We start from the raw sequence: 27,921 nt of genomic DNA, 5'->3' as shown, positions 1-27,921 counted from the left end.
GGGGTTTACGATGCCAATGATGCACGAGTGTTGGAGAATGGCTTTTTTGGGTTTTATTCTCGGCGACGCGCCTGTTTTGTTGCAAAATGAATTGCTACTAATGACGAATGGATGCGGCAGTTTTGGTCTGAGAGGGATGATTCCTAATGTCGGGACGGTTCTTGATAGCTACGGATTGCGTTGCTATGAGGTGATGGACTCGGGCTGTCGGAAGGGATGACAATTTGAAGTACCAATACGGAGTAAATAGATGTTGATTTAGATTTTGTGCAGGCATTGATATCATATCAGAGCGCAAAAGAAGAAAACAAAGGCGCAAGGCTGTCCAGCTTATCCTAGGGGAATATTGTCAAAAGAAAGAAATAAATCAAAATCTGCAGCTCAAGCAAGAGATTGCGAGTAAGCAGCCCATCCACCAAGTGTCACGTATCTCCCCAACTCCATTCATTCCCGCCAGAACGATCAGATAAAAATCGACAAAGAGCATACCGCCAACATGCTATCCAACAAATAAATCGACGATAAATAGCTTCAGAGCAGGATTGCTCCCATCCACCCCCACCGAGAAAAGCAAACTCCCATAAAAAAAGAAAGAAAGAAGAAGATACCAGCGCAGTTTTCTCAAACCGCGACATCTTCCAACCACGGCAGAACCACCTTCTCCGCTTTCCGCCGACTCGGACTCGGCCCAGACCCCGACGACTCATTCGTGACCTTCCGCTCCCCCCGACCGCCATCGCTCTTCTCCAGCCCCAACACCCTAACCGCCCCATCATCCTCGATCACCACCGCGCCCTCTTCCTCCGGGTCGCCACTTTTCCGCCCATGGATGTTCGAACTGCTCTCCGGATCGACGCTGGTCTGCTGTCTGGCAAGCTCCGTCTGCAGGTTCTCCAGGTTCCACTGGGTCAGGGGAATCTTGCAGTAGCGTTCTGCGCGCCGGTCGCGGTCGAGGATGCGGCCGCGGTGGTATGTGATGATTGACGAGGAGGCGTCGCGCAGGCGGGTGAGGGGTGGTCGCTGGGGTGGGTCGGGCGGAGAAGAGGTGTGTGGATTGGCTGGTGTTGTCGATGTGGTGGGTGAGGCTGCGGCTGCGGCGGCGGTTGAGGGAGTAAAGAGGCGCTTGAGTGCTGAGGGGCGGAAGTATCTGCTTGCGGTGGAGATGCGGCGGAGTGATTTGGAGGGGGATCCGGAGGGAGATTGGGATTCGGGTAGAACCGTTGTTATTGCCGTTGTGGGAGTGCGCGAGGTGGAAGCGCGGGTGCCCGCGTGCACGGGGGAAGAGAGCGTGGTTGGGGAGGAGGACGTGTGTTTGGAGGAGAATGAGAGTGTTCGGATGGGTCGTGGGAGGAGTCTGAGTCTTCGTTTATGTGCTTCAAGGTCCTTTTGTACCGGCGGCGGAGACATGACCCGGCTCATGTTGCTCGTCGTCATACTGGGGGATCGAAAATGTGTATCCGCTGAGCTCTGACGAACATCAACGGTTCCGTTTGCTGGGTTTTTTGCGCCTGGAAAACACGTTATTCAACTTTCAGCATTTCACCGATTCGTCTCTGGTCCACCTCCACAATCAGGCGGAAACAAAAGCGTGTTTGACACTCCTGAAGGGGCACTTTTCAGCAGATCTGTTTCTGAAAAGGAGACCAGGGGCGAAATAGTGTTCACCGTTCAAAGTCAAACCAAGCAAGGTTTCTTCACGGAACCCAACGGCGATGTATAGAAAGAAAAATTGAGACGACACCCAGGTGGCAACAGCAGCAGCACCTGGCCAACGCCGACAGTCAAAAAGCAAAGAAGAAGAAGAAGAAGAAGAAGAAGAGGAAATCGGCGTTGAAATTCCACTTTCGCCTGCGTCGAGCACATGACCTCATTGGTCCACTGTGCCAAGCCCAGTCCCGTGATCGCCTGGCGTCTAGACCCGTTTGGGCGTTGATACTAGGCTGCATTGGGCCTAGTGACACTGGTTGGAGAATGCGGACAAGGGACTTTGTGTGATGCACGAGACAAGCCCGGAGATGCAGCATGCAGTGTGCAGCAGATCTTCAGCAGTGGAAGGAGACAATCTCCGGGTATTCCCCGCACGGCGAGGCATGTCGTTGGATAGTATGTGAATTCTAGCGCTAAAACAAGTCTAATACGTAAATCTGAAGCTGGGATGGTCATCGCCTAAATTGGTCAACTCGTCCTCCGGCAGCGAGTACCGATGATCGCGCCCGCCAGCATCACGGATCTTGTTCTCCCTGCGGCACCACAAGAAGAACGCCGTGCAAGACAGCGCGCAGATCCACACCAGGCCCAAGCTGGTGCCGTGACCAGTGGAATAGTACGGCTTCTCGGAATTGATGAACACGTTACTCGCGACCAGACCACCGCTGTTGCCGAATCCAATTTGCATCGAGGATGCAAAAGACCGCTTGTAGTGGCCGCCCATGTTGTTACTGACCCAGGCCATGACCACAGGCTGAGCAATGAATCCTCCGCATGTGACCATGAAGACGGCAAAATATCGAACTCCCACCGAGACTTCCCGCTGGCAGAGCAAGATCACGTAGCCGACAGTTGCGATGCAGCATCCAAGCATCGTAAACGCATAACGATGGCGCAATCGGTCGGAGAAAACGGCACAGGTGACGGTGACGACTGTTGCCGTGACAAAAACGGGGATAGTCATGACTTGCGCTCGGATAGCGGTCCATCCCAGCTGGTTCAGAATCGTCGGCGTGAAGAATGATGTCGCGTAGCCCGTGTTGACAATCCCAAAATACATGAGGATTCTAGCCAAAAGAACACAAAGGTCAGATATTTCGAACTTGGCTCTCCAAGGAGGACTTTAACTAACCCGAGATAAACTTTGACGTCGAGCACGCAGCGTCTGATTGCTTTCTTATCCAGCCGATCCATTGTCGCTCCCTTATTATCAGCAGCCAACCGGGCGACCAAAAGTTTTCTTTCATCCTCATTGAGGAACCCGGCAGTCTCTGGCCAACTAGGAATGATAAACCAGGACGCCAGGGCAACGACGACGGTGACAATTCCCTCAAGGATAAACAACCAACGCCATGAGCTGTATCCGTTGACGCCGTCCATATTCGCAATTGCGTACGCCAGGAGCTGTCGTAGGGTCAGTAATGCGAGCATTGAATATCGAACCGTACTATACTCACACCGCTGACAGCACCAGCAATGATACTAGCAGAGAAGAAAATGTTGATTCTCGTCTGAAGTTCGTGTCGTTGATAATACATGGAGATCAAATACACGCATCCTAGGATCTTGTCAGATGGTTCGCAGTCTCAAGGGCATGGAGCTGGAATTTGAAATACCTGGAAGGAAACCCGCCTCAAGAGCTCCCAGGAGGAAGCGACAGACTACTAAGCCGGCAAAGTTTTGGGTAAACCCCTGGCCAATAGTCACGACACCTAGAGTAAACAGAGTCAGAACAGGTGTCGTTCTTCAAGATAAAAACGGACTTCCACGCAACACGTACCCCATGCTGCAATGATGCCGGCGAGCCAGGTAGACGGCGAAATCCTCTTGATGACAAGATTGCTAGGCACTTCAAGAAGGATGTATGGAATGAAAAAGATGAAAAGAGCGACATTGTAATCATGATTTTTCATGTTCAGATCCTTCTCTAGACCTTGGAGACGTGCATTCCCGATATTGATCCGGTCAATGAACGACAGCAAGAACAGGATGAAAAGGACTGGGACAACCCAGAGATCGACTTTCCGTAGGAGAGCTTTCTCCGCCGCCGGATCGAATTCCACTTCAGATACCGTCTCTTTGAGACTTGTCTCATGGATCGATTCCTTTGTGTCTGCCATGGTGCGAACAAAGTTGGTGCGGCGGACGGGGAATCTGAGGAACGTAATCGAGCGTGATGGCAACTTGCGACTGCACTGCGGTCGTGAGTTCGTGTCGAGGCCTTCAGGCTGAGAACATTAGATCGCCATCGTAGGCAAGATCTTCGCCAGGGAACACGTACCACGAAGGAATCTCAAGATTCTAGACCCGCCCTGATAGTACGCACTGTCTACTCTTGAATACTTCGCAGAGAGGGCGTGGTTCCCAAGCCCAGAGCGACCCGGCAATGAAGCTGCCGATGGACGCAAGTATGGAAGGGACAGGGATAAAAAGAGAGCAAAAGGTGTCGATCAATATGCCGCCCATTCAAGGGTAGACGCAGCATCTCGAGCTATTTAATATGAAAATATCAAGGATACTGACGATGCATGGCATTATCCACAAAGGAAGTATTCCGCTCCAGAGTCCCCAGCGTAGCAAGATCCCCTTGAACAAGCCAGTCAGCTCTCGCGGGACCTTGCTGACCCGCGTTGAGACCCCGCTGTTCATCTCCGAAAACCGGGGATTTCTGGGGAAAAGAGACTTCAGTACCTGGTTGACGGTAGAAACCTGGGGATACCAGCAAACCCAAAGAGCCCACCACCCGGAGCAAATTTATCGAGCTAATTGAGGTTTGTAGCTCGACAGCGGAAAATTTCCTGGATCGATCATTGACTTCTGCGCCCTGTCCTCAACCTAAACTTGGCTTTACGCCAGGCACCGCGTCTAAATCATGTTGTGTAGTGACTCCTTATGGAAAGATGAGCCCATGAAGTCACAGATCAGTGACTCCCTGGTGGCTGCCCACTGCCCAGCTATCGTCACAGCGCTCTTGACTCCAGAACAAATATGCACAGTTGTCTCGGGACTTGCACGAAAAATCAAAACTGGGTCGACATGCATCTCGAGCAATCCAGCCTGCAAGACGGAGCTCAAGAAATAATGGGAAGTCGAGCGTGCGGCTTGTCCCAATCTGGCTAGGGAGGAGACGGCTTTGATCTCCTAGCCAATTAGACAGCCACGGTCAACGCCAAGAGCACGAGAAGCGGAGTGCCAAGGCTGTTTGTCTATCACTTTCCACAAAAGTAGGGATTATGGGACTGATGAGACTCTCTCTGAGTCTGTGGGTTCATTCTGAATGGTCCGCCGCGATCCGCACGAAGCATCTGCTTGCGGCACCGGAACATGCAAGGCTCTGTTGCCATGCTTTTTTTGTGTTGCCGCCTCTTAAAAAAGTTTTACTCCGTAAACCCAAAAGAAGCCATTCCTGACGATTCCCGCTCGTAGTTATTGGCTTGCCATATTTTCATCACTCTACTCCGTATGTTGGAAAATTCGTGTTATTGAGTATCACCGTTTCTCTTTAATCGTGTCACAAGGGCGGACTGGCGGCATCAAAAGACTTCGCGCTTCAATCGATGTCTCTGTAGAATTATGACGAGCTTGGCCATGTTCGATTAATATGCTCAACAGCTGGCATATCCATTCAAGCCCTTGATTGTTGGTGCGAGTGGCAGCCTCGTCGTTGTTCTCCTCATGCCTACTTCCATCTCTTATATATATTTCGATCCTGGAACTCGTATGATTTTCCAGGATAAATCGGCAGCTCAAATCCCCTGCCTAATCCATGCATGAATTCCGATCTGAGCACTCAATGGTCCTTTCGGCTTGCGCTAGACGTCTACATCAGGGCCCACCAAGTGTGAATTTGAAATTTATTGATCATATCGATTCCGTCTAAACGGCTACCGGATACACGCGGTTCCCATAAAAACCGGCAGATCTGCGAACGGTGAAAGCTTTCGAATCTCCTGCATGACTCTATCGCTCTAGCTCAGGTCAAAATCATCATAGTAGCTGTCTTCATGCAAGCCGCGATCGCGCTACAACAGGAAACACGTAGAAGAACGAGCAGTAACTTGCAATTTCAAAATTTGCCGGCGGGTGTATCTCGGACTTCGTATCACTTCTTTGTTATCATATTTTGTTCTTCGAGATCTCCCATCTGAAGGCGAAGTGGAACCCCAGCAGCCCAAGAGCGCCATCAGAAAGCTTGGGCATTTGAAGCGCAGCTCCCTGCGCGGAATGAAACCGAGTCCTCTTTCACGAGGAACCACTTCACGTGATGCCGGCCATCGCTCTTTGCCGCCGGGCTGTGGGCACTACGGCTTCCTCCTTTGCTTTTCCAGATTCGGCATGTTTGCCGCGCGGATTTCGCGGATGAATTCCGCCCAATTCCGGGAGCACAGGCCACTGCCAAGCCGGAAACTCCGGGGAAGTGTGGGGTTTAGCGTTGAGCCCGGTCGCCGGCCATTCTCGGGCTTCCATTCCTGCTTCTTGCCGAGTTCTCGGGTAGCAACTGCAGCTTGAATCGGAATCCTCCTAGAGTCACGGGGAGCCTGCTATGAGGGCACTTTGCCTGTGCGTCTCTGGATATGCTTGCGCTGGGAGACTGTGCTTGGCTTTCGTAAGGACCGCAGGTTGATGCCCTGGGAACTTGAACCTCGTGTGCGGAATTCTATGCCTGCGTCCTGCTCCGGCATTTAAATGATGTGCCTTGTATGGAGCTAGTGGATAAATGCGGAGAGGCTCAACTGCAATCGGCTTAGACTTCAGCTTCCTGACGTACCTCGTTGCTTGCAGTCTGTCGGATGTCGGCGTGGAGCTGGGGATTCTCTTATTTATTGAGTCCGAGTACGACTTTTTTTTTTTTTTTGAAAGTCCTGTTGCAACTCGTAACCGCCGTGCCAATCTTTCGCACGACCAGCCAGCTGGATGCTTGCGCGTGGCCACTGTTGAGGAGCGGCTAATCTTTCGAAATTTCGTACGACGTTGCCTAATCCATCCCCAATCGTCCAGCCGCTTTTCTGCTCGTCTTGATAATATTTCCTTTTTTTCTGGCACCTTCGGCCCGTTGTCAATTGGCCTTTGGAAATGGGCTATCAGACAATAGCGATTGCCGCTGTGGCATTCGTCTACTTTGTGATCAAGCAGCTGAATAAGACTGATATACCCAAGATCAAGAACCTTCCGGAGATCCCCGGTGTGCCGATCTTTGGAAATTTGATCCAACTTGGTGACTCGCACGCAAAACGGGCTCAAGAATGGGTAAAGCAGTACGGAGAGGTCTTCCAAGTCCGCTTGGGCAATAAGGTATGCAACCCGAATTGATATGTCTGGCGAAACAACCCAAACGTTGAATGAAACACTAAACTTGTCTCTCCAGAGAATTATTTTTGCCAACACCTTTGACTCCGTCAAGCATTTCTGGATCACTCACCAATCCGCCTTGATCTCTCGCCCAACACTACACACGTTCCATACCGTCGTCTCGAGTTCGCAGGGGTTCACCATCGGTACTTCGCCGTGGGATGAATCCTGCAAGCGCCGCCGTAAGGCTGCTGCGACCGCTCTTAACCGTCCGGCAGTCCAATCATACATGCCGATCATTGACCTTGAATCCACTGCCAGTATCAAGGAGTTGCTGCACGATAGCAAAGATGGAACTGTAGACATTGACCCCAACCCATACTTCCAGCGTTTCGCCCTCAATACCAGCTTGACCTTGAACTATGGCATTCGCATTGACGGCAGTATTGAAGACGAGCTCCTCAAGGAAATTTGCCATGTCGAGCGCGTGGTTAGCAACTTCCGAAGCACTAGCAACAACTGGCAGGATTATATTCCGCTGCTGCGATTATGGCCTAGTCGTAACAATGAAGCGAAGGAGTTTAGGGAACGTCGCGACAAGTACTTGTCCTTGCTTTTAGATATGTTGAGAGACAGGATGGCAAAAGGCACCGATAAACCTTGTATCACTGGCAATATCTTGAAGGACCCCGAAGCCAAACTGAACGAAGGTAAAGGATGACATCTGGCAATATCAATGAAGTTTCTGCTGACCGTGCTATTATAGCTGAACTCAAGTCAATTTGCTTGACCATGGTTTCGGCTGGTCTCGACACTGTTCCTGGAAACTTGATCATGGGAATCGCCTATCTTTCAACTGCACACGGTCAAGAAATTCAAGACCGTGCTTACAAGGAAATTATGCAGGTGTATCCTAACGGGGATGCCTGGGAGCGCTGCCTCGTGGAAGAAAAGGTCCCGTATATCACCGCTCTGGTCAAGGAGGTTCTCCGATTCTGGACTGTGATCCCTATCTGCCTGCCGCGTGTTAGTGTCAAGGACATTGAATGGAAGGGAGCGACTATTCCCGCCGGATCTACCTTCTTCATGGTAAATACTTCCATATCCCTTCTTAGGTGCCGATCGTGACTGACAAATTACCGCAGAACGCGTATGCCGCCGATTATGACGAGAACCATTTCAAAAACCCCTATGAATTCCGCCCTGAACGCTACCTCAATGTGTCCGACGGCGCCGGAACGCCACACTATGCTTACGGTGCCGGCAGCCGTATGTGTGCTGGCTCCCACCTTGCCAATCGCGAACTATACACCGCTTTCCTCCGCTTGATCTCTGCATTCCGCATTGTCCCCGCAAAGAACCGCGCTGATGATCCAATCATGGACTGTTTGGAAGCTGGTATCAACAAGTGCGCTTTAACCCTGGATCCGAAACAGTTCAAGGTCGGATTCCGGGTAAGAGACCGGGCGAAGTTGGATAGTTGCATCCAGGGAAGTGATGAGCGGACGAAGGATCTGTAAGATTTGAAACCGTGGGGGAAGAAGAAGAAGTAAAAAGGTGGATATTAGATATATAAAATGAGTATCATGTGTTATGATTGAAAACTAAAAAAGGGGGGAATTCTTGCACGACGAAATAGCAAGATTTGTATGATTTGATAGTTAGGCGTATAGCTTTTTACTTTTCTCAGTTTGAAATTGAGGATAGGAAATAGCATGGACATTCTAGGTCAACTATATTATATTATCTGGAACTGTATATGGGAGTATGATACTATTGCCAATGATGAGTGTCAGTTGACTGGAATCGAGCTGAAGCTGATTAACCAAGAGGCTTTGGCTAGAATCGGGCGAAGATCTGATGTTGAAACAGCACACCATACTAGTAGTCAAGTAGTCGGTTAAGTTAGAGAGCGCATAAACTGTACTGCTATTCTAGAGCTATTTCCTCTCAACCGACATTATCGCCTTCTCTCTAACTAATACTCGAACAAGTAATAAGAAAGAAATCAAACTATACGGAACTGTCGGCTTTCAATGAACAGCTAAGATGCGAACAAATCTGCCACTCCAAACTGCGATAATTCAATCCTTTCTGGCTTTTTGTTGCAATTTTAGTTGTTACTCACCATTGTCAGCGCCGTTCTCGACTCCAATAAAAGCCCTTCCGCGTTCCTGGGTGTACTCTCTCCGTGGGGCTTGAGCATACCATGTTGACATCAAGCTCGGGAGCAAGGACGTTTCCTGGCGGCGTGGAAGATGCTGCGAAGGTTACTCTGGCTATATGCCGCTTTTCGGTGCGAGGCATCTGGGCTCGTGGCATAACGGGGACGACCTCAGTTCCATCTTTGAAGGTCACAGGCTCCCAATCCAACATGGACCTAGTGCCAGCTGTCTGAGCACCATCCCCGTCAAGTTCACCTTTTATGCTACTCCATTCATCCTGAGCAAGCGCAGATGCCTTGTCTGGATTTGATGAGAATTCCTCCAGGTCGATGACTTTCGCTTCCCGCCTGCGTTTGAAGCAGCATTTAATCCGTGAAGCCCAGGGTCGTTTCGAAGCGTCCAATGGGCCTTTTCCTTCTCGCTTTGGCGTTTTTTCTCGTTTCTGGACACAGTCGTGAAAGACGATCAGTCCAGCCACAGCAAGCGTAAAAGCAGCTAACATTGCCGAGACCAGCCAGAAAGCTCGCTTTTCCCGTTCCTGATGGAAGGCACAATGCTTTTTCAACAGATCCTCGTCCTTAGGATAACACATTTTGCAAACATCAACTTCGGCAGTTGTCATTCGAGATCCTGGTTTTGTGCATATTCTCGCCAAGTCGCCGATTCTACAGACGCTTTCCTCGCAGGCAACCAGGCTCGGCGTATCGGCCATGCCAGCTGTATCGGTTGTGTCAGTCCTGCGGATCTTTGATGACCGTTTGACGCGGTTGTGGCTATGGACTGGGGGACGCTCCATGATCTCGATAATGCTTCGACGTTTATATTCGCTAGGTTGAGGATCCGGTGGGCTCGCTAGAGCTGCACATTCACACTGGTCGCCCAAAGAATTCTGTATCAGCTGGGAACGATGCGTCATCGAAAGGTTCAAATAGGGATTGTCTCCTTTGGCCCATCTAAGGAAAGTGAATATTGCTTCCCGGCAAGACCTGATACTTGACCCCTTCACTTGGGTTGACTTTGTAAGGGTATCTTTAGATCCATACGCGATAAGGTCCGTGCCACAAGTCTCGAGGTCTCCTATCAGTCGTCTAAACTGCTGAGAGCGAAGGAGCCTATTGGTGTATATCGGCGATGTACTGCTATAAAGTCTGACTCCGTCTTCCGAAAAATCATCGCTGGATGTTGAGAGAAGAAAGGGATCCGGATTCCCATAGCCTCTTCTGTTCGATTCGAGGTGAGGTTGTGATATTTGCGGATCATTTGCGTCCTCAATCCGAGCAATGCTTACTCCCCTTGACCCTTCTGAAACATAATCGGAGCTTAGTTTAAGAATCGCTTGTCTAAGAAATAGGGGCCTTACGTAGGAATAAACTGGTCGCTGCGAAAACTGTTAAAGTTAGTCGCCAGTACATAGTTTCGTGGTTATAACAGGCATCAACTCGAAACAGAAAACCTCAACGTAGGGCCGAAGATCGGGGGTTTCAAAGAACGAAAATCCGTGAGAGGCGTGGTTCCAAGCCTGAGAGCCTTGAATCGCCCTTTGATAGCAGGTCGTCGAATTATTTGCAAGGTTCCGAAGGAGTCCGTCGGCGAATAGGTTGCTCTTGCCTGCAGGTATCGTGTTGATATGGATGGTGCAAGGCAAGCATAGCCCACACGGTATGTGATCGCCTTCAAGTTCACCAAAGAAGAAAGTAGAAGAAAAGTTATTAGATTGTACTATATAATCTGCTTTCATCATGAAAGGACGGTTGATATTACCCAGGAGCTTCGGTACTTCGGAAATATAGAGATTGGACCAGGACCAAATATCGAAAAAAAGGTACTTTTGCATGAAATAGCGGTGTGATGAGAGGACGCTCGATTAGATAATAATGAAGGGAAACAATGTGAGATCTAGCGCATGTGTTGAATTTGTGCCGGGGTTATGAGTTGGCTCGATTTGTATGTCTGTTCATGCTGAAACCCGGGTGAGTGGGACTGCCTGATGGCCTCATGTGCAAATGAATGGTGAATGTGGTGTGGCGGTTGTTGTAAAGGGCGTTGCTGCTGGTCTAGCAAGGAGGATAGCATCGCCTTAAGCTCGATTGAGCTCCGATAAAAGTCGTCTAGTAGTGTACGCACATTCCACCGACGAAATGCATACTCAAATATCGAATGTGCTTCGTATAGACATGTTATCGCTCGTTTGGTAGAATTCTGTCGCCCAGTAGTAGTGGATCTTAATGGCGCAGGAGGAACTCCCGACTGTAACTTTTGTTTCTCGGGAGTCTTATCCTGCAGGATCTCGCCGTGGCTCAGCTGTAGGAGGTTGACGAGTTTGCACGCTACGGTATAAGTCCGTTCGACATCCATGTATGTGAGTAGCGAGCTAAAAGTCGTTGGGGCCGTGACCTCATTATATAATTGAGAGATATACTCAACTGAATATTCGAAGAGAAGTATTTGATCGGTTTCGCTAATTGTAGGCGAACGATTTGATGGGGACAGCACCAGGATCAGGGTGAAGAGATACTCAAGGTGGAAGAGCGTGGAGAAATGGGCTGGTGTGCTCGTAGGGCAGCTTTGAAACCACGTAGTTGCTGCCGAGCAGCGTTCCCAGGCACACGATTGGGCGGCGGAGGAAGGCTGGCGTCCGCTAAAGAACATGTCTTGAAATGCCGCGGACTGGAAATGGCGAATTTGGAAGAGAAACAATGCAGGCTCAATGCTTCGGAGAAACAGGCCACCCTGCCAGGGTGGTGATGCTGAAAGTGGTGGATTCGGCGGCAGAGGAACGTCAACTGAATCGTCTGAAAACGAAAAGGCCCGGCCTAAAGCTGTGCTGACGTACCTGAAAAGTCACCATTAGTTGGCGATGGCTAAGAGGTTCGACAAAAGATAGCATACCTGTCAAGCGAATACACACAGTGAAAAGTTCTTCTGCGAGAATCCAGAGTAGCTTCATCCAAGCAAGCTACTGAGGCGTGCTCTTGGTGGATACCAAGGTCGGTGCCCACTCGTGCCGCGATTCCACTTAGATACCATGTCCGAAAATGCCGAGGATTGAGTGTAGAGTATTGCGCGAGAAGTAAAATGGCTTGGATTCCGAAAATTGTCCCCGGCCGGAGGACATCCTCAGCATACTCTAACGCAACGTGCACATGAGCCATCGCGACCTGACAGTCTCGATCGTTCATAGTTCTGGACCTTGAGGCAGCGGATATAGCCAGCACCATCCGGAGCGTCCAATGATCGTGGCTATTGGCAAAGCGGCCGTTATCTTGATAGATGGCGTCGACAGATGTCCAGAATTTGACTTCCGACAAAAAGGGCATCAGTGGATGGAAATGGTCAAAGTAGTCTAGGGTGAGGCTCGCGATCTGAGAATGCAACGGCAATTCGATTCGCGGGATGGATCGTGGTATTAGTTCTGCAATGGCAACCGTAAGGAGGAGGCCCGCAAACGATGTGGACGACCGAATTCCATAAAAATCTCTGGAAGTTGCATTCACGGCCCTGGGAAGACTGTAAGCATGGAAAGGCCATAAGCGCGGGATGGGGATGTCAAGGAAGCTGACAAGAAGCCAAAATCTCCCACTAGGTCATCAATGTCAGAGGATTCTTTGCCATAGCCTTCATCTCCAGCGCTTGGAGAGAGGGTGGTGGCCGGTGTTGCGCTGAAGCCATCATTCTCCCGGTCAACCTGTCCCACCATGAGCCCCTGCTGGCGCCGCTTTGCCGCTTCAATTTGCTTCTCGAGTCGTTCACATTGCGCCTCCAGCGAAGCCACGTAGCTCCGTTCTTTGCCCTTTGCAAACTCATCCGTAGCGCCAGAGCAGCCGCTGCTTCTCCCTGCTCTCTCACAGGCAGAGCACGCGGGCAATTTGCCGTCGCATTTGATCTTTGCATTGCGGCATCGGGAGCAAGCAGCGACCGGGCGACTGACCTTTAGAAGTGGAGCATCCAAATCTGGGTAGATGATGGACGCCATGGTCGCCAGCCAGCTATAACAGTGTTAGCACCAGGCTTTCAGCACATGTCCGACGAACAGGAGGGTTTATGGCATCTGGGTCTCATGGCCATCGCGACAATTCAGGCTAACAAAACAAGAGCGATGGCGCAATTTCATTGACGGACAAATTCTCGGGCAACGGAAGCTGGCATAGGCATCATGGAACAGAACCCCACTGGACGAAAAGATCAACGAACCTCGTGCATCTTCAAGCGGACAAGACAAGCGGTGAATTGTCCTTGAGGAGCTCCAACGGTCAACTAGTGCTCAGCCCTACCGGCAGATCCGTCCAACTGACTAGTGGTGATAATTCTGGGGCTGAAGAGGAATCATGGGAGAAGGGTCAAGGTTCCTGTGCGGCCGCTGCACTGGTGGGAGAGGAGGACGGCTAAGTCGGCCAGGGATGCGGTCCTCGTCTGTTCCCCGCGCCAATTGATTCGACGACGTGGTGATTGCGGTGCGCCTGGTCTCGCACAATACGATGCTGCGAGGAGTTTCTGCAAGGCCAATGTACAATTCAAAAAGGTTACCGCTGTGTGAGCCCGATTCGAGAAGGCCGTCTCTATTCCTCCTCAGCGAGTATGCAACGTGGATGCTCTACAGTATAACTACTATCCCGTCTCCCGCTCCGTCATGCTCTTTCTCTTCTCTTCTTCATTATTTGCAGTTCATCACCAAACACTTCCCCGCAAAGGGCCTGTTCACGTGTTTCTCCGAATCTGGCTCGATATGCTTACTAAGCAGTAACCCCTGGAGCTAAGCTATGCCCTTTATGGTATGGCTTTTCTCCTGGGGCGACTAACCTAAAATGGCTAGGTTGAAGGAGAAAGGGGCCGAAGCTTAGTCATAGATTGCTTTCCGACAACACCTGAAGCAACACCATGGATGCGCATATTGACTGACAGCGAGGCTCTGAGGACCAACTGGAGCATGACTGATGCTTACACATCGCTGGCTATGGACGTTCGTGCGAAGATGAATCCACTCGAACGATTACTGACCCCAGAGCATGAGCGATGCTCGGTCGCTAGTGATGGAACGCCTCATGTCGCAGACACAGCTTGGCCCTACATAGCTCGAGCCCAAAGGGGGTTTTGGCTGACGATGACTCTGCATCTAGAGTGTCATTTGTTGGGCCTTTGGCCTAAACGCGGTTGCTATGCCTGCTCTCAATATATCTTTCACGGCGGCAAGTGCATCGAGGACTCGTCGATGCGAGAAAGGTGATATTGCGCTCCGGCACGCAGTCGAGTGCGAAGCGTGCATATTTTTATCTCATTCTCGGTTTCAGAACTGTGGCGCGGGCTCGAGTGTCTGAGGTCTGAGTCTTGCTCTGACTCTATAGGTTTGGGAGTGGGTTGCTGGGGTCCGATCCCTCGATCAAAGCACGAATGGTGCTCTCATACTCATGAGAACAGAGGAAAACCCCAAGAGCACTCTCAGAGACAATGGATGCTTGGTGTGCTCGCTGGAGTCACATAACCGCTTAATTTCTATTACTTAAAATTGGCGGTGTCACAAGGCGGGAAGTCCGCGATATCGCAGAATAAGAGAACATACCCTTATTTTGGATCTTTTCTCTTTACCCATACCGTCTCAGAAAGTGGGTTCCGGTTTTTATATCTCGGAGATGGCACAGTTTTATTCAACTGCACGCCTTACCAAGGCTGACATCCCTACAAGCCATATCGATCTCTGTTGATTGTACATGGATATATCCAGACCAATGCTGCTGATGTTTTATCACATCATGAAACAATCAAACAGAACAAATCACCGCACACTGGAGGTTTGAGATGTCTCGCCTCGCATGAAAAGTGCCCTAGGCTGATTAACCTGTCGCAGGTGTGTGGGTGATACCAGCACGATTACCCCGTTGAACTGTGGCGTCCTCGGTATATAGTTATGGCTTTCTGCTTTCGAAAGCAGATCGTCAAACAATAAACATATCTTTTTCTCTTCCCGAAGTGCCCACGTGTACTTCCAGCCATCATTCACCATGGGGTATTTTGCCAGCGTATTTCTGCTTTTGATCACAGCCTTGCCCGCTGCTCGGGCAGGTGAAATGATCCAAGCCGCTGCGGGTACTCCCGGAATTATCCCCGACGCATACATCGTTGTGATGAATGATGGCATTTCAGATTCAGATTTCGAATCACATAGGGGCTGGGCAGCGAGCATGCACAATAAGGCCGTTCAGAAGCGCGGGAGAATATTTAGCGGCATGACGCGCATGTGGAACGCCACGGAACTGAAGGGCTACAGTGGTTCATTCGACCGGCAGACGATTCAACAGATAGCGAATCATTCCTCGGTAAGGGATTCTCCCATCACCTACTCAAGGACCCCGTCTGCTAAACAAACGTAGGTGGCATACGTTGAACCTGACCGGATGGTCAACATTACTGCTTTTACCACCCAAAACAGCGCTCCATCATATGGGCCTGGGCCGTATCTCTCACATCCGACCAGGCAACAGGGATTATATTTTTGACGATCTGCTGGTCGGGCATCACTATCTATGGAGTCGATACGGGTATCGACATACAGCATCCCGAGTTCCAAGGCCGCGCTATCTGGGGTACCAACCAAGTCGACAATGTCGACCGAGACCAAAACGGGCATGGCACACACACGGCTGGGACATTCGCCGGGACGACCTTTGGTGTAGCCAAGAGGGCTACCATTGTCGCTGTGAAGGTACTCGACGCCCAAGGCGGTGGACGCGCTAGCAGCATAATCAGCGGGATTAACTGGTGTGTAAGCCATGCCAGACAAAATAATCTTCTCGGCAGGGCTGTCATGAATCTCAGCTTGGGCGGCTCTGGGACACGTTCGTTCAATCAGGTCGCTACAAACGCCGCAAACGCTGGTATCTTTCTATCAGTTGCGGCCGGGAATGATGCCGTATGTAGCAAACCCGCTTTCTCACTAAATAAAGATGCAGTGGCTGAACCTGTAGTAGGAAGATGCCGCGAATACGTCACCTGCTTCAGCTCGCGGAGTTTGCACGGTTGCCGCCAGCACTGAGCAAGACACTCGAGCAGACTTTTCCAACTTTGGGCAAATCGGTAAGCACACCAGCTAGCTCTGAACGATCCGCGCGTGTGAGATTGGGCGAGATTGCTGACTACAATTTCTGATTTCTAGTGGATATCTATGCTCCAGGAGACCGAATCATCTCTGCATTCCCGAACAACAGCAGACAAGTTCTGTCGGGCACATCCATGGCCGCCCCTCACGTTGCAGGCGTGGGAGCTTACCTCATGGCCCTCGAAGGGATCTCCGCTACTCAAGTTTGTGACCGGCTCAAGAGGCTGTCCCAGCCCAGTATCCGCAATCCGGGGCCGAGAACCACAAACAGACTACTCTATAACAATAGCGGAGTGTAAGTTTGCACGGTTTCTATCTCTTGCATGGTGAAGACGAGCCAAAAGACGTGATCCATTTTCTCCCCATTTATTCCCCCTCAAAAGCCCTCTAATATCCCTCCCCTATTATTTCTCTCCGCATAGACAAAACGTTGATTTGTTAATTCATTAGGGGATCCCTTTTTTATGGCCTGTGTGTCTTGCTGGACCGAGCTGACGCTCGACGTTTATTTCCTTTATGTTGATGTGTTTTCATTCTTTTGGATGTATTTTTGCCAGAATCTTTAATGATAAATGTTGTTTCATGAAACGTGATCCGGGAGAATTGATGCAGGGCCTGGACGGTTGCATCATCACGGTCATCCTCGACCGCCGTGGGATGCGGGCAGCATGGCAGCATGGCTTTGGACCATGGGTTCCTGTCTGGAAGGTCGTTCGTTCCCCGACGGGGAGTTTATCACAGGCTATTCGCTGTCCAAGCTTTCATGGCACAAATAACCGATGCGGGGGGCCGACTGTTGAATCTTCTATGCTGATAGCCTGATAACTACTAGCCAGGTCGTGTGACGTGGGAATTGGCGATGATAGCGAAAAGGTAACATGGCCAGGGGTGCGAGCCATGCAGGCTGCCGACTTTCCTGATCGCACTGCGTATAATAAGACGTATATTAATCTCGTCGGCCCTGGAAGTCCAGAGTCGCACTTGAACTTGCGTGCTGCACCCCGATGTTCTCGAAGGTGCACCCTGGCTCCTGGCCGACTTAAACTGCCGGCCCAGAAATCTTAACCTCACTTCTCCCTCTGCGTCGAACAGAGGAATGTAACCACCTCTCTCATCACATGTACTCTCTCTCTTTGGCCTACAAGCCCCAAAACACGACAACCCATCGCAATCATCGACAGAAGATCTAAGCTGATCTCTGCACTTGCTAGCTTGCTAGTTAACCTGTCCGATTGTCCAAAAGCCGGGGTTCTCCACGGCCCACAGGGAACTGCCCTGTGTGCACACTGAGATCCGCCTCCAGCATCCCGCCGTCGATGAAGCGACACGGACCGGCTGCAACCCAACTGCAGTCTGCCGACCCCGCCGGTCTAGGACTGATGCGGCAAGTTCGAAGATTCTTCGGCTTGCCTAGTGCCTGGAGCCAGGCTGATGATCCCTGGCGGCCACGAATGATGAAGGACCTCTGAACCGACCGAGGGATTCACGAATTTCGATGCAATCTCCCTTCTTGCCGGGAGGGATGGCTGACGAATTTTCATGCACACGCGAGAATTAAGCCTTTGGCTGAACTCTCCGAGATGGAAGCGTTTCGTTCATCTGCACGTTTCGAAGAGTTTAACCCCCAGTTCAACCTGGGGTTACGGAAAGAGTAATGAATTCGTTCGGCTTCCCACACACTTGACGGAATTCTCGCGGATGCTTGAACTACATCGGGATGCAAGACAACAGCCAACCTGGAGGATCATCATCGGTCCTGGTGACACTCTTTCCCGTGATGATGGCCATATGAAATCTTGGGCACCTGAAACGTGCGCTTGTAAGACATCCTTCCCAGGCGGTTCACATCGGCGACTAAATAATATAATCTGGAATTGGGTTTTCCGAAACATGCTCGCCCTTGACGATCAACAGTGGTGTCGACCAAAATTGGGGCCATGATGCACCGTTTTTGGTTTCGCGAACGAAACAACGTCCATCTTCCTTTCATGTCCGAATGATGTGCGCTTTTCCCGCTAGATGCGCCGCCGCCAGCCCCTTGGTGGAGAAGGGTGAAATTGAAGATGGCAGCAACCCTGCAATAATGCCGTCCACGCGCCTGATCGACTGTTTTATCAAACTTCCGGGGAATGCTCAAGCAATTTATTTCTATTTATCCTTTTCCCATGTGTCAAGGGTCCCGGGAGCAGGCGGTGCGCAAGAGGTCCTCTGTATAAAGAGCCGGGACGATCCTTCAACCAGGCGCTTTCTTTCTCTTATGCTCTTGGAACCTCTCGACGTCCAAGCGCCACACAATCGCTGCGTCTGCGAATTCCCGGACTCTCGAAACACCGTCTCGTATATCGAGGCGTGCTCTCATACACGATGAAGTCTTTCGCCATTCTTTCGACGCTCGTCGCGTCCGTTCTCGCTGCTACGGTTCCCAACACCGTCAGCTATGATGGATACAAGGTCGTCCGTATCCCAACCGAAGAGGACAACCATGCCCAAGTGGTCAAGGTCATTGAGAACCTAAAGCTGGACACGTGGAAGTTCCCAAAGAGGGCTGGCTCCGATGCGGACATTGTCATTCCCCCAGAGCAGCTGGAAGCTTTCAACAAGGCCATTGCCGGCCTAAAGGTTGAGATCATGCACGAGGATCTCGGCGCTTCCATCGAGGACGAGTCATCCACGATTACCGCATACACAGGTATAGCTAAACAATAAGAACAAACAATGAGTTGAGCACGCTAACTTTTTTGCATCCAGCTGGATCTGTGGCTGCCGATGACCGCTGGTTCACTGCGTACCACAGTTTCAATGACCACATGGCTTGGCTCAGAGATCTCCAGCAGCAGAATGCGAACAGATCCGCGCTAGTCAATGTTGGAAACAGTCATGAGCGGCGCCCAGTTACAGGTATCCATATTTGGGGGAGCCGAAGGGGAAAGCCCGCCATTGTTTGGCACGGAACAGTTCATGCCCGTGAATGGATTACAACCATGGTGAGGCGTTAATCTTTTACCATTAAGGAGGTGCCGCTGTCCAGTGTCCTGACTTTTGGCTCTAGGTTACCGAATATATGGCTGCTCAACTCTTGACCGACCCAGCGGCTCGTTCTATGCTTGAAAAATACGACTTCTTTATTTTCCCTATTGTCAATCCTGATGGTACGCTCTTGGTCCTTTCCGACCGATGCCCGACCTCCAACTAACCAACATTAACAGGCTTCGTCTATACCCAAACCCGTAACCGCATGTGGCGTAAGAACCGCACACCCAACGGCGGGTCTAGCGTCGGTACCGATATCAACCGCAACTGGCCCTTCCAGTGGAGCGGTAGTGGCTCATCCACAAACCCATCCTCAGAAACCTATAGAGGTATGTTTCGCTAAGCAAGAAAATCCGTTAAAGCCGCATTGACTAAGTGTTGCGTAGGACGTGCTCCTGGTGACGCCCCTGAGACCAAACTATGGCTCTCCTATCTCCCAAGACTCGCCCAGAGCCAAACTATCAAACAATTCATTGACTGGCACTCGTACTCTCAGCTGTTCATGACTCGTTAGTGTTCCACCCCTTGCCTTGGATTACGCACTCTATTCTAACGCTTTTGATCTCGCTCAAAACAGCATACGGATACAGCTGCACTGCTCGCCCAGATAACCACAACCGACTGATCTCTCTTGCAAACACCTTTGCCCAAGCTCTCCGCGCCGTGCACGGCACCTCCTTCAGAACCGGCCCGATTTGCAACACCATCTACCAGGCCAACGGAAACAGTATCGACTGGGCCGTTGAAGTCGGCAATGTTGAAACTGCCTTTGCTGCTGAGCTCCGTGATACTGGCCGATTCGGTTTCATCCTTCCACCGAACCAGATTATCCCAAGCGGTCAAGAGACCTGGGCTGGCGTTAAGGCTATGTTTGCTCAACTCTAATTGAATCGTCGGATCAAGGAGTGAACGCTGGTAGTGGGGGAGGGACAGGAAGATGATCTTAGATCAGCCTTGGGGTGCAGAGACCCTCCTGGCAATCTAAAAACGGAATGACTTTTCATTCAAGTGAAAAGGCAGTCGGCAGTTATGCATAGTTGCATTTCTAGTACATACTTAAAGGATTCTACAATTTGAATAATGTCCAGCGATACTCCGCTGTGTCCAATCTGTAACTTGATAACGCATGGGTCAAAGGAGTACCGTATGGCAAAGTATCGTTGTTCAGGCTCTTGGAGTGACACTTCGTGAGATGTGATTGACATCCAGCCGAGGGAAGTGGCGAGTGCCAAGCAAAAACCAATCCCATGAAGGAGGATTAAACAGACTGAATCCAGTCACCGCTCTCTAGTCAATCCAGATGTCGCTGGCGCAAACCAAATGCCGAAACGGATCTCCAAGTTGCCTTGGGGCATTCCGGGAAGATGCTAAATCACTCGTGTTTCGGGGAGTGATAAGGCTGTAACCACAACATGGGGGATGCAAATCTATTATTATTCTTTTGCGAGCGGACCAGGTCCTTCCTCCAATAAAAGTATCGGACGGGCATCACCCTCTCAGCTGTGTCCAAGGCACACCTCCAATCTCACATGTGCCTTCATCAACTGTCATTCGCTGGCTGTAGGCAAAACAAGCAATTTCAAGTGCTTCGTGCAACCTTGGAACTGGTACGAAGTTCTCCGTAGCGTCCGTACTCATTGACGGTGTTTTTGAACTCCTTCCGCTAGAGAAGTATCCGTAGAGCTGAGAAATCGACATGGGGTGAAAGCCATTCACGTGGTTTTCCAATTTTTTTTCCAATTTTCCTTTTTGTTTTTATCAATCCGACTGGGGACACCCCCGGTTTTTGCTAGAGGTCCAGCGAGCGATTGGACAATGCTGTGCGACAGATGCGGGATGTTCAGCTGAAACAATGAATCGGCGATCGAGTCGCGGGGGTCTCCAAAGGTATTTATTGCATGGGAGAGATGCAGTTCCTCTTCTGTAGCTTGAAGCGCTGAAGTGATAAATATTCGTTGAAGTTGCGGCTCGCTTGACGCTGACATAAGCACATACCACTGACTAAGCACGCATTAGTGACTAACAAGGTTCGCCTTAGTTAAGCGCCCAGTCCCCACTTCCCGAAGCGGCCAAGACCTGCTGGTTGACCGCGAACGGCGCTCCTTTGAGTCCTCGCGCAGTCGAGGATGAGGCTGTAAGGGCTGCCCTTCGCCTGGTTGTTGTGCCAATGGATACCGGCGACTTGAAACCGTCGCATTCTGCTACTCGCAAGTCTTCGCCAACGACTTCCCCGCTCTCTCCAGACGAGCAGAAAAACGGTCGCATCGCGCATACGCTGACTGCCTGTACGAGGTGTAGACGGGTAAGAGGGGCATAACATCCCTTCCTCATCTCTGTCCTTTCCACCACGCGCCCAATTGGACTGTGATGCTCGTCGAACTAGTACTAACGCGCCGCCTATCGGTCGGGTTCAAGTAGAGAAAATCCAGGTGCGACACGGGAATTCCACGATGCGGTCCATGCCAGCGGAGTAATTCAAAGTGCGTCTACTTTGATCCGGCGAAGAACACGACCATTCCGAGAACGTATATCCTGCAATTGCAAAGCAAAGTCCGAAGGCTTCATGAAGAGCTGGAACGAGTCGAGACGCAGATCGAGCAGTCGCCGGACCCTGAGCTGATGATCCGCGGAGGAGGCCAAATCAAATTCAAGGAAAATGACGAATCAAGATTCTTGGGGCCGTCGAGCGGGATTGCCATTACGCGTTTTGTGATGGAGATGGCGAAACAGAACACAGACTCGAAAAGCATCAAGGAGGTTGTCAACGAAACAACGGCGCAGGAGATTAAGCATGTCTTCACGAAAGAGAGTCAAAAGCCGACTTCGAAAATCTATCCGCTCGTGAGCTCCGTCGCACAGCCGGATCTACCAGATCGAGATCTTACGGATAAATTGGTGGATCTGTTCATGGCAAAGGGTATAATGCGGGCTTTCGCGTGCAGTTTCATCGTGGAAACACGCTTGGCTGACTTTTTGAGTTGCAGCTCAGTACATGCTTCCCACATTGCACGAGCCATCTTTCAGGCGAGATGTCGACGCCGTTTACAGAGGCTCCGACGACCCGTGCCAAAATTTCCAATTGAGGATTGTCATCGCTATCAGTATGCAAAAGTTGAGCACTCAATTTGCCGGACTGGCAGATGCCTTTTACTTGGCTGCTTTACCTTACTTAGATGCGTGCATTCGAAAAATGGATGTCTCGACTCTGCAATGTCTGGTCCTCATCGGGCAATACTCACTGCTGACTCCCACAAGAACTGCAGCTTATTGGGTTGTCGGAACTGCCGTAAAGATATGCCAAGATCTGCGACTTACCGATGAGAGCACGATTACGAGGTCCGCGGATGGCCGACCGCTAAGCTTTCTTGAAGTCGACATGCGGAGGCGGTTGTTTTGGATTATAACGTCGATGGAATATGGTCTCTCGCACAGTCTAGGCCGGCCCAGTGCTTTTTGCGTTAGCCATGATCACATAAACGTCAAGTTCTTTGAAATGGTTGATGACAAGTACATCACCCCCGAAGGCGTGCTGCCAGAAGCCCGTCCTATAATGAAGAAGTGTATTGCCATTCATTTTCTCAAAATGAGGCTATTACAGGCTGAAATCCGGCGTACGCTTTATTTAAGGAAACGGAGCACACCGATTGATGACCAAGACCCATGGTTTGCGCAGATGCTGCAGAAGCTCGATGACTGGGTGAATTCTTGTCCTACAAACGATGAAGGAAGCGGACTTAGTCGAGTTTGGTACGCTTCCCCAGAATTTCTATCACGGACATGTCAGGCTAACAAACTGTAGGTTTGAAGGAAGACGCAATACCATGATTGTCTTTATGTATAGACCGTCGCCCCAGGTTCCGGAACCATCAATACAAGCTGCCCGCAGGTGTTATGATGCCTGCGTGTTCAACGTCAAGATGCACAAAGAGCAAGTCACAACGGGTTCAGTGGATCTAACTTGGATTTGGACCCAATCTTTATGTATGGCTTTGAATACGATCCTATGGTCGCTTTCATACCCCAGCATTCGCCAAGAACATCCGTTAGGCGAAGTAATGGAGCATATCAATGTTGCCATGGAAGTACTTGCTGTTAGTGCGGAGCGTTGGCCAGGTGTCGAATCCTGCAGGCAGCTCTATAAGAGCCTGATTGCTGGGTGTCTCAAAGCATATGGGACCGGAGAGTCGTTCGTCGTGCGCTCCCCGTCCAATCGCCCTTCTCCCGCTTCCTCCTACGATATGACCACTCCACAACCAGTGTCGAGTCCCGACCCAAGCCCATCTGCTACATTAATGCCACCTCAGTCTACCTCTGCTTCTAGAAGATCCGCAACAGTGTCGTCCGAAGGGTCGCATGATATGAATGACTCGATCGAGCGAACAAGCACATATTCCGCGCGCAATAGTTTCTGTGGATCAGAGTCTCAAACCACCATCTCCCACCCGCCTTTCTCACCGTACCTTACAGATTCTATTCCTACACAGCAACCCATAACCATTCCTAGTTGCGATACTCCAACCTCTTTAGCCCAACTCCACAATATATTCGACCCCAGCTCATTCCACAACTCAATCCCATCCGTGGTCCCCGGGCTGCAGAACTGGGATGCAAATTACTCCGCGGCTTCAACGATGGCTGGCCATCTTTCCTATACCAACGCGGGACTCGATGATCCGATGATCTGGACGGGCACCTTTGGCGAACAATACTCGCAGTTTTTCAATCAACCGTTTCCCAACACTGGCTGGAGGGATCGAAGTCTAAGTCGAGAAGAGCAATCAGAGTTGATGGCGAATCTAGTCAACGAGATTCCCGATGTCTCTTATCTCATTAATGAATCTGCTACCTTTTATAATGCCATGCCATGATGAGCATTTTTCCTTTTTCTTTTTGAATCTTTACTAGGTTTTAGCAAGCCGATGTGGCTTGTCTGTCAATTAATAATGCTTACAGTTTCCTGTATTAACAATGAGGAAGACATACTAATTGAATGCAGCAGCAAATGATAATGTTCAAACCATTCTTGCTAGATCTATTGTTGTGTCAACTGTCGTTACTTGACTTTACGGCCGAAAGCAGTTATGACTGCTGTGAAAATCTCATAAAAAGTGCATACATTATTTCGTTTCGTCCTGCATTGAACTACAGACAAACGCTTCTCTGATGAGCTCCCAATGCCTCGTATTTAGCCTATAGAATCTATCTAGAGGTCATTATACGTACATGCACACATACAGGTGTCATAAACAACAAATAAGAAACGCAAAGAGCCCTTGGGAGCAATCTGTCTTATCTGGCGCGTATCCTGTAGGGAACTAAGCTTTTCCCATGGAACTATTCGTTCGCAAATGGGCTTATCACACAGCTGGTAGGGGAAGGGTGCGGTTTTCCTTGTCTGTTTAGAACCGAGCAGTCGTGTTGGATTTTGACAACAGGAGAGCACGGATGGCGACATCAATAAGCCTGCCCACGGGGAAACATCAAGGCCACACAACCCTCGTAAGATCCAGTCCAAGCTAATGACTAGAACATTAAAAGAAAGAAAGAGGAAGCAAATTTCTCCACATCTCTTCCATAGCTCACGCAGATAGCGGAGCACGACCGTAGCAGAACGGATAAGAAGCAAGTAACAGCCTGAAACAATTTGAACCAAATCGCGAGAGAAATAGAACAGATTTCGAGGGGGGGCAGAAAAGGTTATTACCTCGAATACCAATAAACTCACCAAGGCCACCCGTTGAAAAGAGACACAAGACACCACATAGAACTGAGGGAAACAAAAGCATGCAAGCAGAAAATCACCTTGTAATTATAACACCCATGCGCCGACCAGACAACCCCGAAGAAATTGAAACCCAGGTAATAGTTCAAACGCCGATTTTTAGACCGAGGCGGGTATATCCTACGCCATTATGCAAAGTTGCCTCGGTAACGGAATAAGATATCAAAACGACAAAAACAGAATTTGTGTACAGCGAAGTCGAAATCGAAGTCGAAAGTCTGTCCAAGGGCGGTCCTAAAAATCGTCGGTCCCGTGATGGACATCCGCAAAGTAATCAAAGTGATGACGGAGCTGTCAAAAAATAGCGCTCCTTGAGTCTTCGCCACGGCAACTTTTCGTTACGCATACGGAAATAACCGCCGCGAGTGCTCCGTTCAATCTCATCTCGTTCATCGTATCAAAGGTCATCGTGCGCCAACGCCAAACATACCGACACCATAACTGCCTTTTCGTTCCGTTAATGACGGTGGAACTACCGATACATGTTCCTATGAGAGCATCTGCATTAGTTTCAAGTCAAAAAGATGTAAGCGGGCCAAGAGAACCCAGGGTGAAAAGGCGAGGGTCGTCACCTTTTTTCGCTTCTTCTTGGCTGAACCCCTGCCGCTTTCTTCACTATTTGAATAGAAACTGCCATCCAGCTCCATGTCATCATCAGGGAAGCCCTCTCCATAGCCAACAAAGCTGCTATCATTATAGCTTCTCTTCTTGCCCGTACGTTTCGGTCTACCCGATTCGACAGGTGAGATTGAGGTGGACATCGGTGTACCATTTGCTTGACCGGGCTGCCGAATAATGCCAGCGGCAGATGCATCACCAGCCTTTTTGGTTTGCGGCACCGTAGCAGACTGTTTAGCGGGTTTTTCATGCCCTAGTACATCTTCCCAGTAGTCGTTGTTTGGCACCGGCCCCGGCTCCATTTTCATCGCCCTCATGTATAGCTTGTGCAGAGTTGAATCCGGCTCCGCAACTTTAATGTCCTTTCCGATGACCTTCTGGTTCTGCCATTCTTCTTCCGGCCACATTGTCAATTGCCGCAGCCCTCCAGGCGCTCCAGGATCATGTTTAACCGGCTTGTTTCTTCCAGAAAGTCCCAAGCCCTTGATTTTCCCTTCGTATGATTTCCTCAATCTGTTAATCTTTTCGCCAGTAACAGGATCCGTCCGAGCAACGGAGGCCGCCACGGGACCTAATCCGTAAAGAGAAACGAGGTCAAAGTGAGGGTTTGGTCCAGATATTGAGTAGGCTAACCATGTTAATATAAAACAGGCCAAGTTCACAAACCAAACAGTAGATTCGAAGCCTTACAGGTTTTACAAGTGTGAAATGCCTGCCCAAGATCATTTTGGAGGGCTGCAATCTTGGGATGTTCCGAGATGCCCTCATTGCGATCTATATCCATTGCTTCGTCTTCGGCATTCGAACCTGCGGTTTCCTCTTGCTGCCGCTGTTGATCATGTTGGGTGTGTGAGACGCCAGAGTCAGCATCCGTGAAACCCGGCGCGCCTTCTATCTCGGTTGAAAGGCGAATTCCCTTCTCCGATGGCTCCTGAGAATCCTTCGCAATACCACCCACACTGCTAGCCGGTGTCGGGAAGGCGTTCACTGCTGTTATAGCGGACTGCTGCCCTGGCTGTGCAGACATGGTGAACGAGGGAGGAGGGGACGAAGAGTCTGGAGCCGATTGAGGTGCGCTCTGGGCGGGTGACGTCGACTGTGTCGCTGAGAAGCTCGATGCATAGTTCTGGTGGCTGGCGGTCATAAATGAAGGTATACGTACGTGAGCAACTCGATCGTCAAGATGAGCAGGCGGGTTTGATTGCGGTCGTTGATGGTGCCACTGGGGGTTGTGAGGTTCCAAAAGTGGCGAATGAGGGACTGATGGGAGGGAAGCCGAACTCACGCGCCGCAGCATGAGAACGTCAGAAGAGTCCCAAGGGTGAGGCGATCGTCAGACAGCTCAATCAGTCTCAAGAACCCGAGATCCAGAGAGCCGACGATGATCCCGACGTGGGCGTTCAGCATGGGCGACAAGGTCTTTCTGGCGATGATGATGGAGGAGCCTGGGGCCTTTGTCGCCCGCCCTACAAGAGCGGTCTTACCGCTTCGGGCTAAGTGGATGACTCAGCAGACCACGTGGAGGTAGAAGCAAACAAAGCAAACATGAAAGGAGATCAACGACAAGCCATCAACCAACACAAGAAACACAACCGAGAGTGAAGGGAAATCAAAGCAACCTTTATTCGAATCCCACTTTCTGCTGAGCACAAGCACCCAAAGAAGATGTCAATCACCCTTTGAGACACTCGATCTCTCGGGGTGCCCATTCATCATCGAAAGGATTATCAATTTCTCTAGCTCCGTTACAAAATTGCTGGTCCGTTCGGAAACGACAAATGGACAAAAGAAGGACACAGCCGCTTGTTGCTTTTACGCTATACATACAAGTTTTTGTGGTCTGATGTATCCAAAGATACCCTCCCTATGAGCTTTCTTCAAAGCTGTAGAGCTGCATGCTTCTAAAGGAGAGATTGAATGTGACGATCAACTACTGCAAATGCTGGATGTGTTTACAGATTTCTTCTCAATATTCATTTGATCTACATGAAGGAAGAAACGCTAGAGGGAACTTGGCAGAAATCCAAAGATGATGAAAGAAGTCTGCTTCAGCTGCCACTTGGCTTTCTAGAAGTTGCTCATATCCTGCCGCTTTCCCCCGACACAAGTTAATGCAAATCCAGAATTGGTAGGTACCTTGATTAGAACCTGGTGACTGACCGCAAACACTCTCTTGGCTGAATAACATGCCCAGGATGAATCCAAAAAGGCTGCTCTTACAGATCTTAATATGTGCGATGTTC

General features: G+C 50.2%; 9 protein-coding genes across 9 annotated transcripts; 4 read left to right on the top strand and 5 right to left on the bottom strand.

Moving 5' to 3' along the window:
* Nucleotides 1-621: 621 nt before the first annotated feature.
* On the bottom strand, nt 622-1,419 carry UREG_05850 (uncharacterized protein; the record flags this gene model as incomplete). The annotated part of the gene is made up of 1 exon (XM_002585115.1): nt 622-1,419. The coding sequence occupies one exon, from the start codon at nt 1,417-1,419 to the stop codon at nt 622-624; it is 798 nt and encodes a 265-aa protein (XP_002585161.1).
* Nucleotides 1,420-2,131: 712 nt separating this feature from the next.
* Nucleotides 2,132-3,827, bottom strand: UREG_05849 (uncharacterized protein; the record flags this gene model as incomplete). Its single annotated transcript, XM_002585114.1, has 5 exons — nt 2,132-2,774; nt 2,840-3,111; nt 3,165-3,265; nt 3,324-3,419; nt 3,488-3,827. 5 exons carry the CDS (start codon nt 3,825-3,827, stop codon nt 2,132-2,134), a joined length of 1,452 nt encoding a protein of 483 aa, XP_002585160.1.
* A 2,953-nt stretch (nt 3,828-6,780) lies between these two features.
* Nucleotides 6,781-8,516, top strand: UREG_05848 (uncharacterized protein; the record flags this gene model as incomplete). The annotated part of the gene is made up of 4 exons (XM_002585113.1): nt 6,781-6,999; nt 7,073-7,706; nt 7,763-8,085; nt 8,142-8,516. The coding sequence occupies 4 exons, from the start codon at nt 6,781-6,783 to the stop codon at nt 8,514-8,516; spliced, it is 1,551 nt and encodes a 516-aa protein (XP_002585159.1).
* A 613-nt stretch (nt 8,517-9,129) lies between these two features.
* On the bottom strand, nt 9,130-9,753 carry UREG_05847 (uncharacterized protein; the record flags this gene model as incomplete). The annotated part of the gene is made up of 1 exon (XM_002585112.1): nt 9,130-9,753. One exon carries the CDS (start codon nt 9,751-9,753, stop codon nt 9,130-9,132), a length of 624 nt encoding a protein of 207 aa, XP_002585158.1.
* Nucleotides 9,754-11,057: 1,304 nt separating this feature from the next.
* Nucleotides 11,058-13,134, bottom strand: UREG_05846 (uncharacterized protein; the record flags this gene model as incomplete). The annotated part of the gene is made up of 3 exons (XM_002585111.1): nt 11,058-11,994; nt 12,051-12,659; nt 12,722-13,134. 3 exons carry the CDS (start codon nt 13,132-13,134, stop codon nt 11,058-11,060), a joined length of 1,959 nt encoding a protein of 652 aa, XP_002585157.1.
* Nucleotides 13,135-15,154: 2,020 nt separating this feature from the next.
* Nucleotides 15,155-16,547, top strand: UREG_05845 (uncharacterized protein; the record flags this gene model as incomplete). The annotated part of the gene is made up of 4 exons (XM_002585110.1): nt 15,155-15,469; nt 15,628-16,062; nt 16,121-16,226; nt 16,306-16,547. 4 exons carry the CDS (start codon nt 15,155-15,157, stop codon nt 16,545-16,547), a joined length of 1,098 nt encoding a protein of 365 aa, XP_002585156.1.
* Nucleotides 16,548-18,612: 2,065 nt separating this feature from the next.
* Nucleotides 18,613-20,163, top strand: UREG_05844 (uncharacterized protein; the record flags this gene model as incomplete). Its single annotated transcript, XM_002585109.1, has 5 exons — nt 18,613-18,937; nt 18,997-19,232; nt 19,298-19,397; nt 19,455-19,607; nt 19,856-20,163. 5 exons carry the CDS (start codon nt 18,613-18,615, stop codon nt 20,161-20,163), a joined length of 1,122 nt encoding a protein of 373 aa, XP_002585155.1.
* Nucleotides 20,164-21,130: 967 nt separating this feature from the next.
* Nucleotides 21,131-24,146, top strand: UREG_05843 (uncharacterized protein; the record flags this gene model as incomplete). The annotated part of the gene is made up of 5 exons (XM_002585108.1): nt 21,131-21,165; nt 21,322-21,580; nt 21,784-22,195; nt 22,263-23,025; nt 23,078-24,146. The coding sequence occupies 5 exons, from the start codon at nt 21,131-21,133 to the stop codon at nt 24,144-24,146; spliced, it is 2,538 nt and encodes an 845-aa protein (XP_002585154.1).
* Nucleotides 24,147-25,548: 1,402 nt separating this feature from the next.
* Nucleotides 25,549-26,705, bottom strand: UREG_05842 (uncharacterized protein; the record flags this gene model as incomplete). The annotated part of the gene is made up of 2 exons (XM_002585107.1): nt 25,549-26,306; nt 26,369-26,705. The coding sequence occupies 2 exons, from the start codon at nt 26,703-26,705 to the stop codon at nt 25,549-25,551; spliced, it is 1,095 nt and encodes a 364-aa protein (XP_002585153.1).
* Nucleotides 26,706-27,921: the final 1,216 nt, after the last annotated feature.

The sequence above is a fragment of the Uncinocarpus reesii genome, genomic scaffold, assembly GCF_000003515.1.
Source record: "Uncinocarpus reesii 1704 scaffold_3 genomic scaffold, whole genome shotgun sequence".
Lineage (NCBI taxonomy): Eukaryota > Fungi > Ascomycota > Eurotiomycetes > Onygenales > Onygenaceae > Uncinocarpus > Uncinocarpus reesii.
Note: the sequence above shows the minus strand (reverse complement) of the source record. Positions and strands in the feature narration are given on the sequence as shown.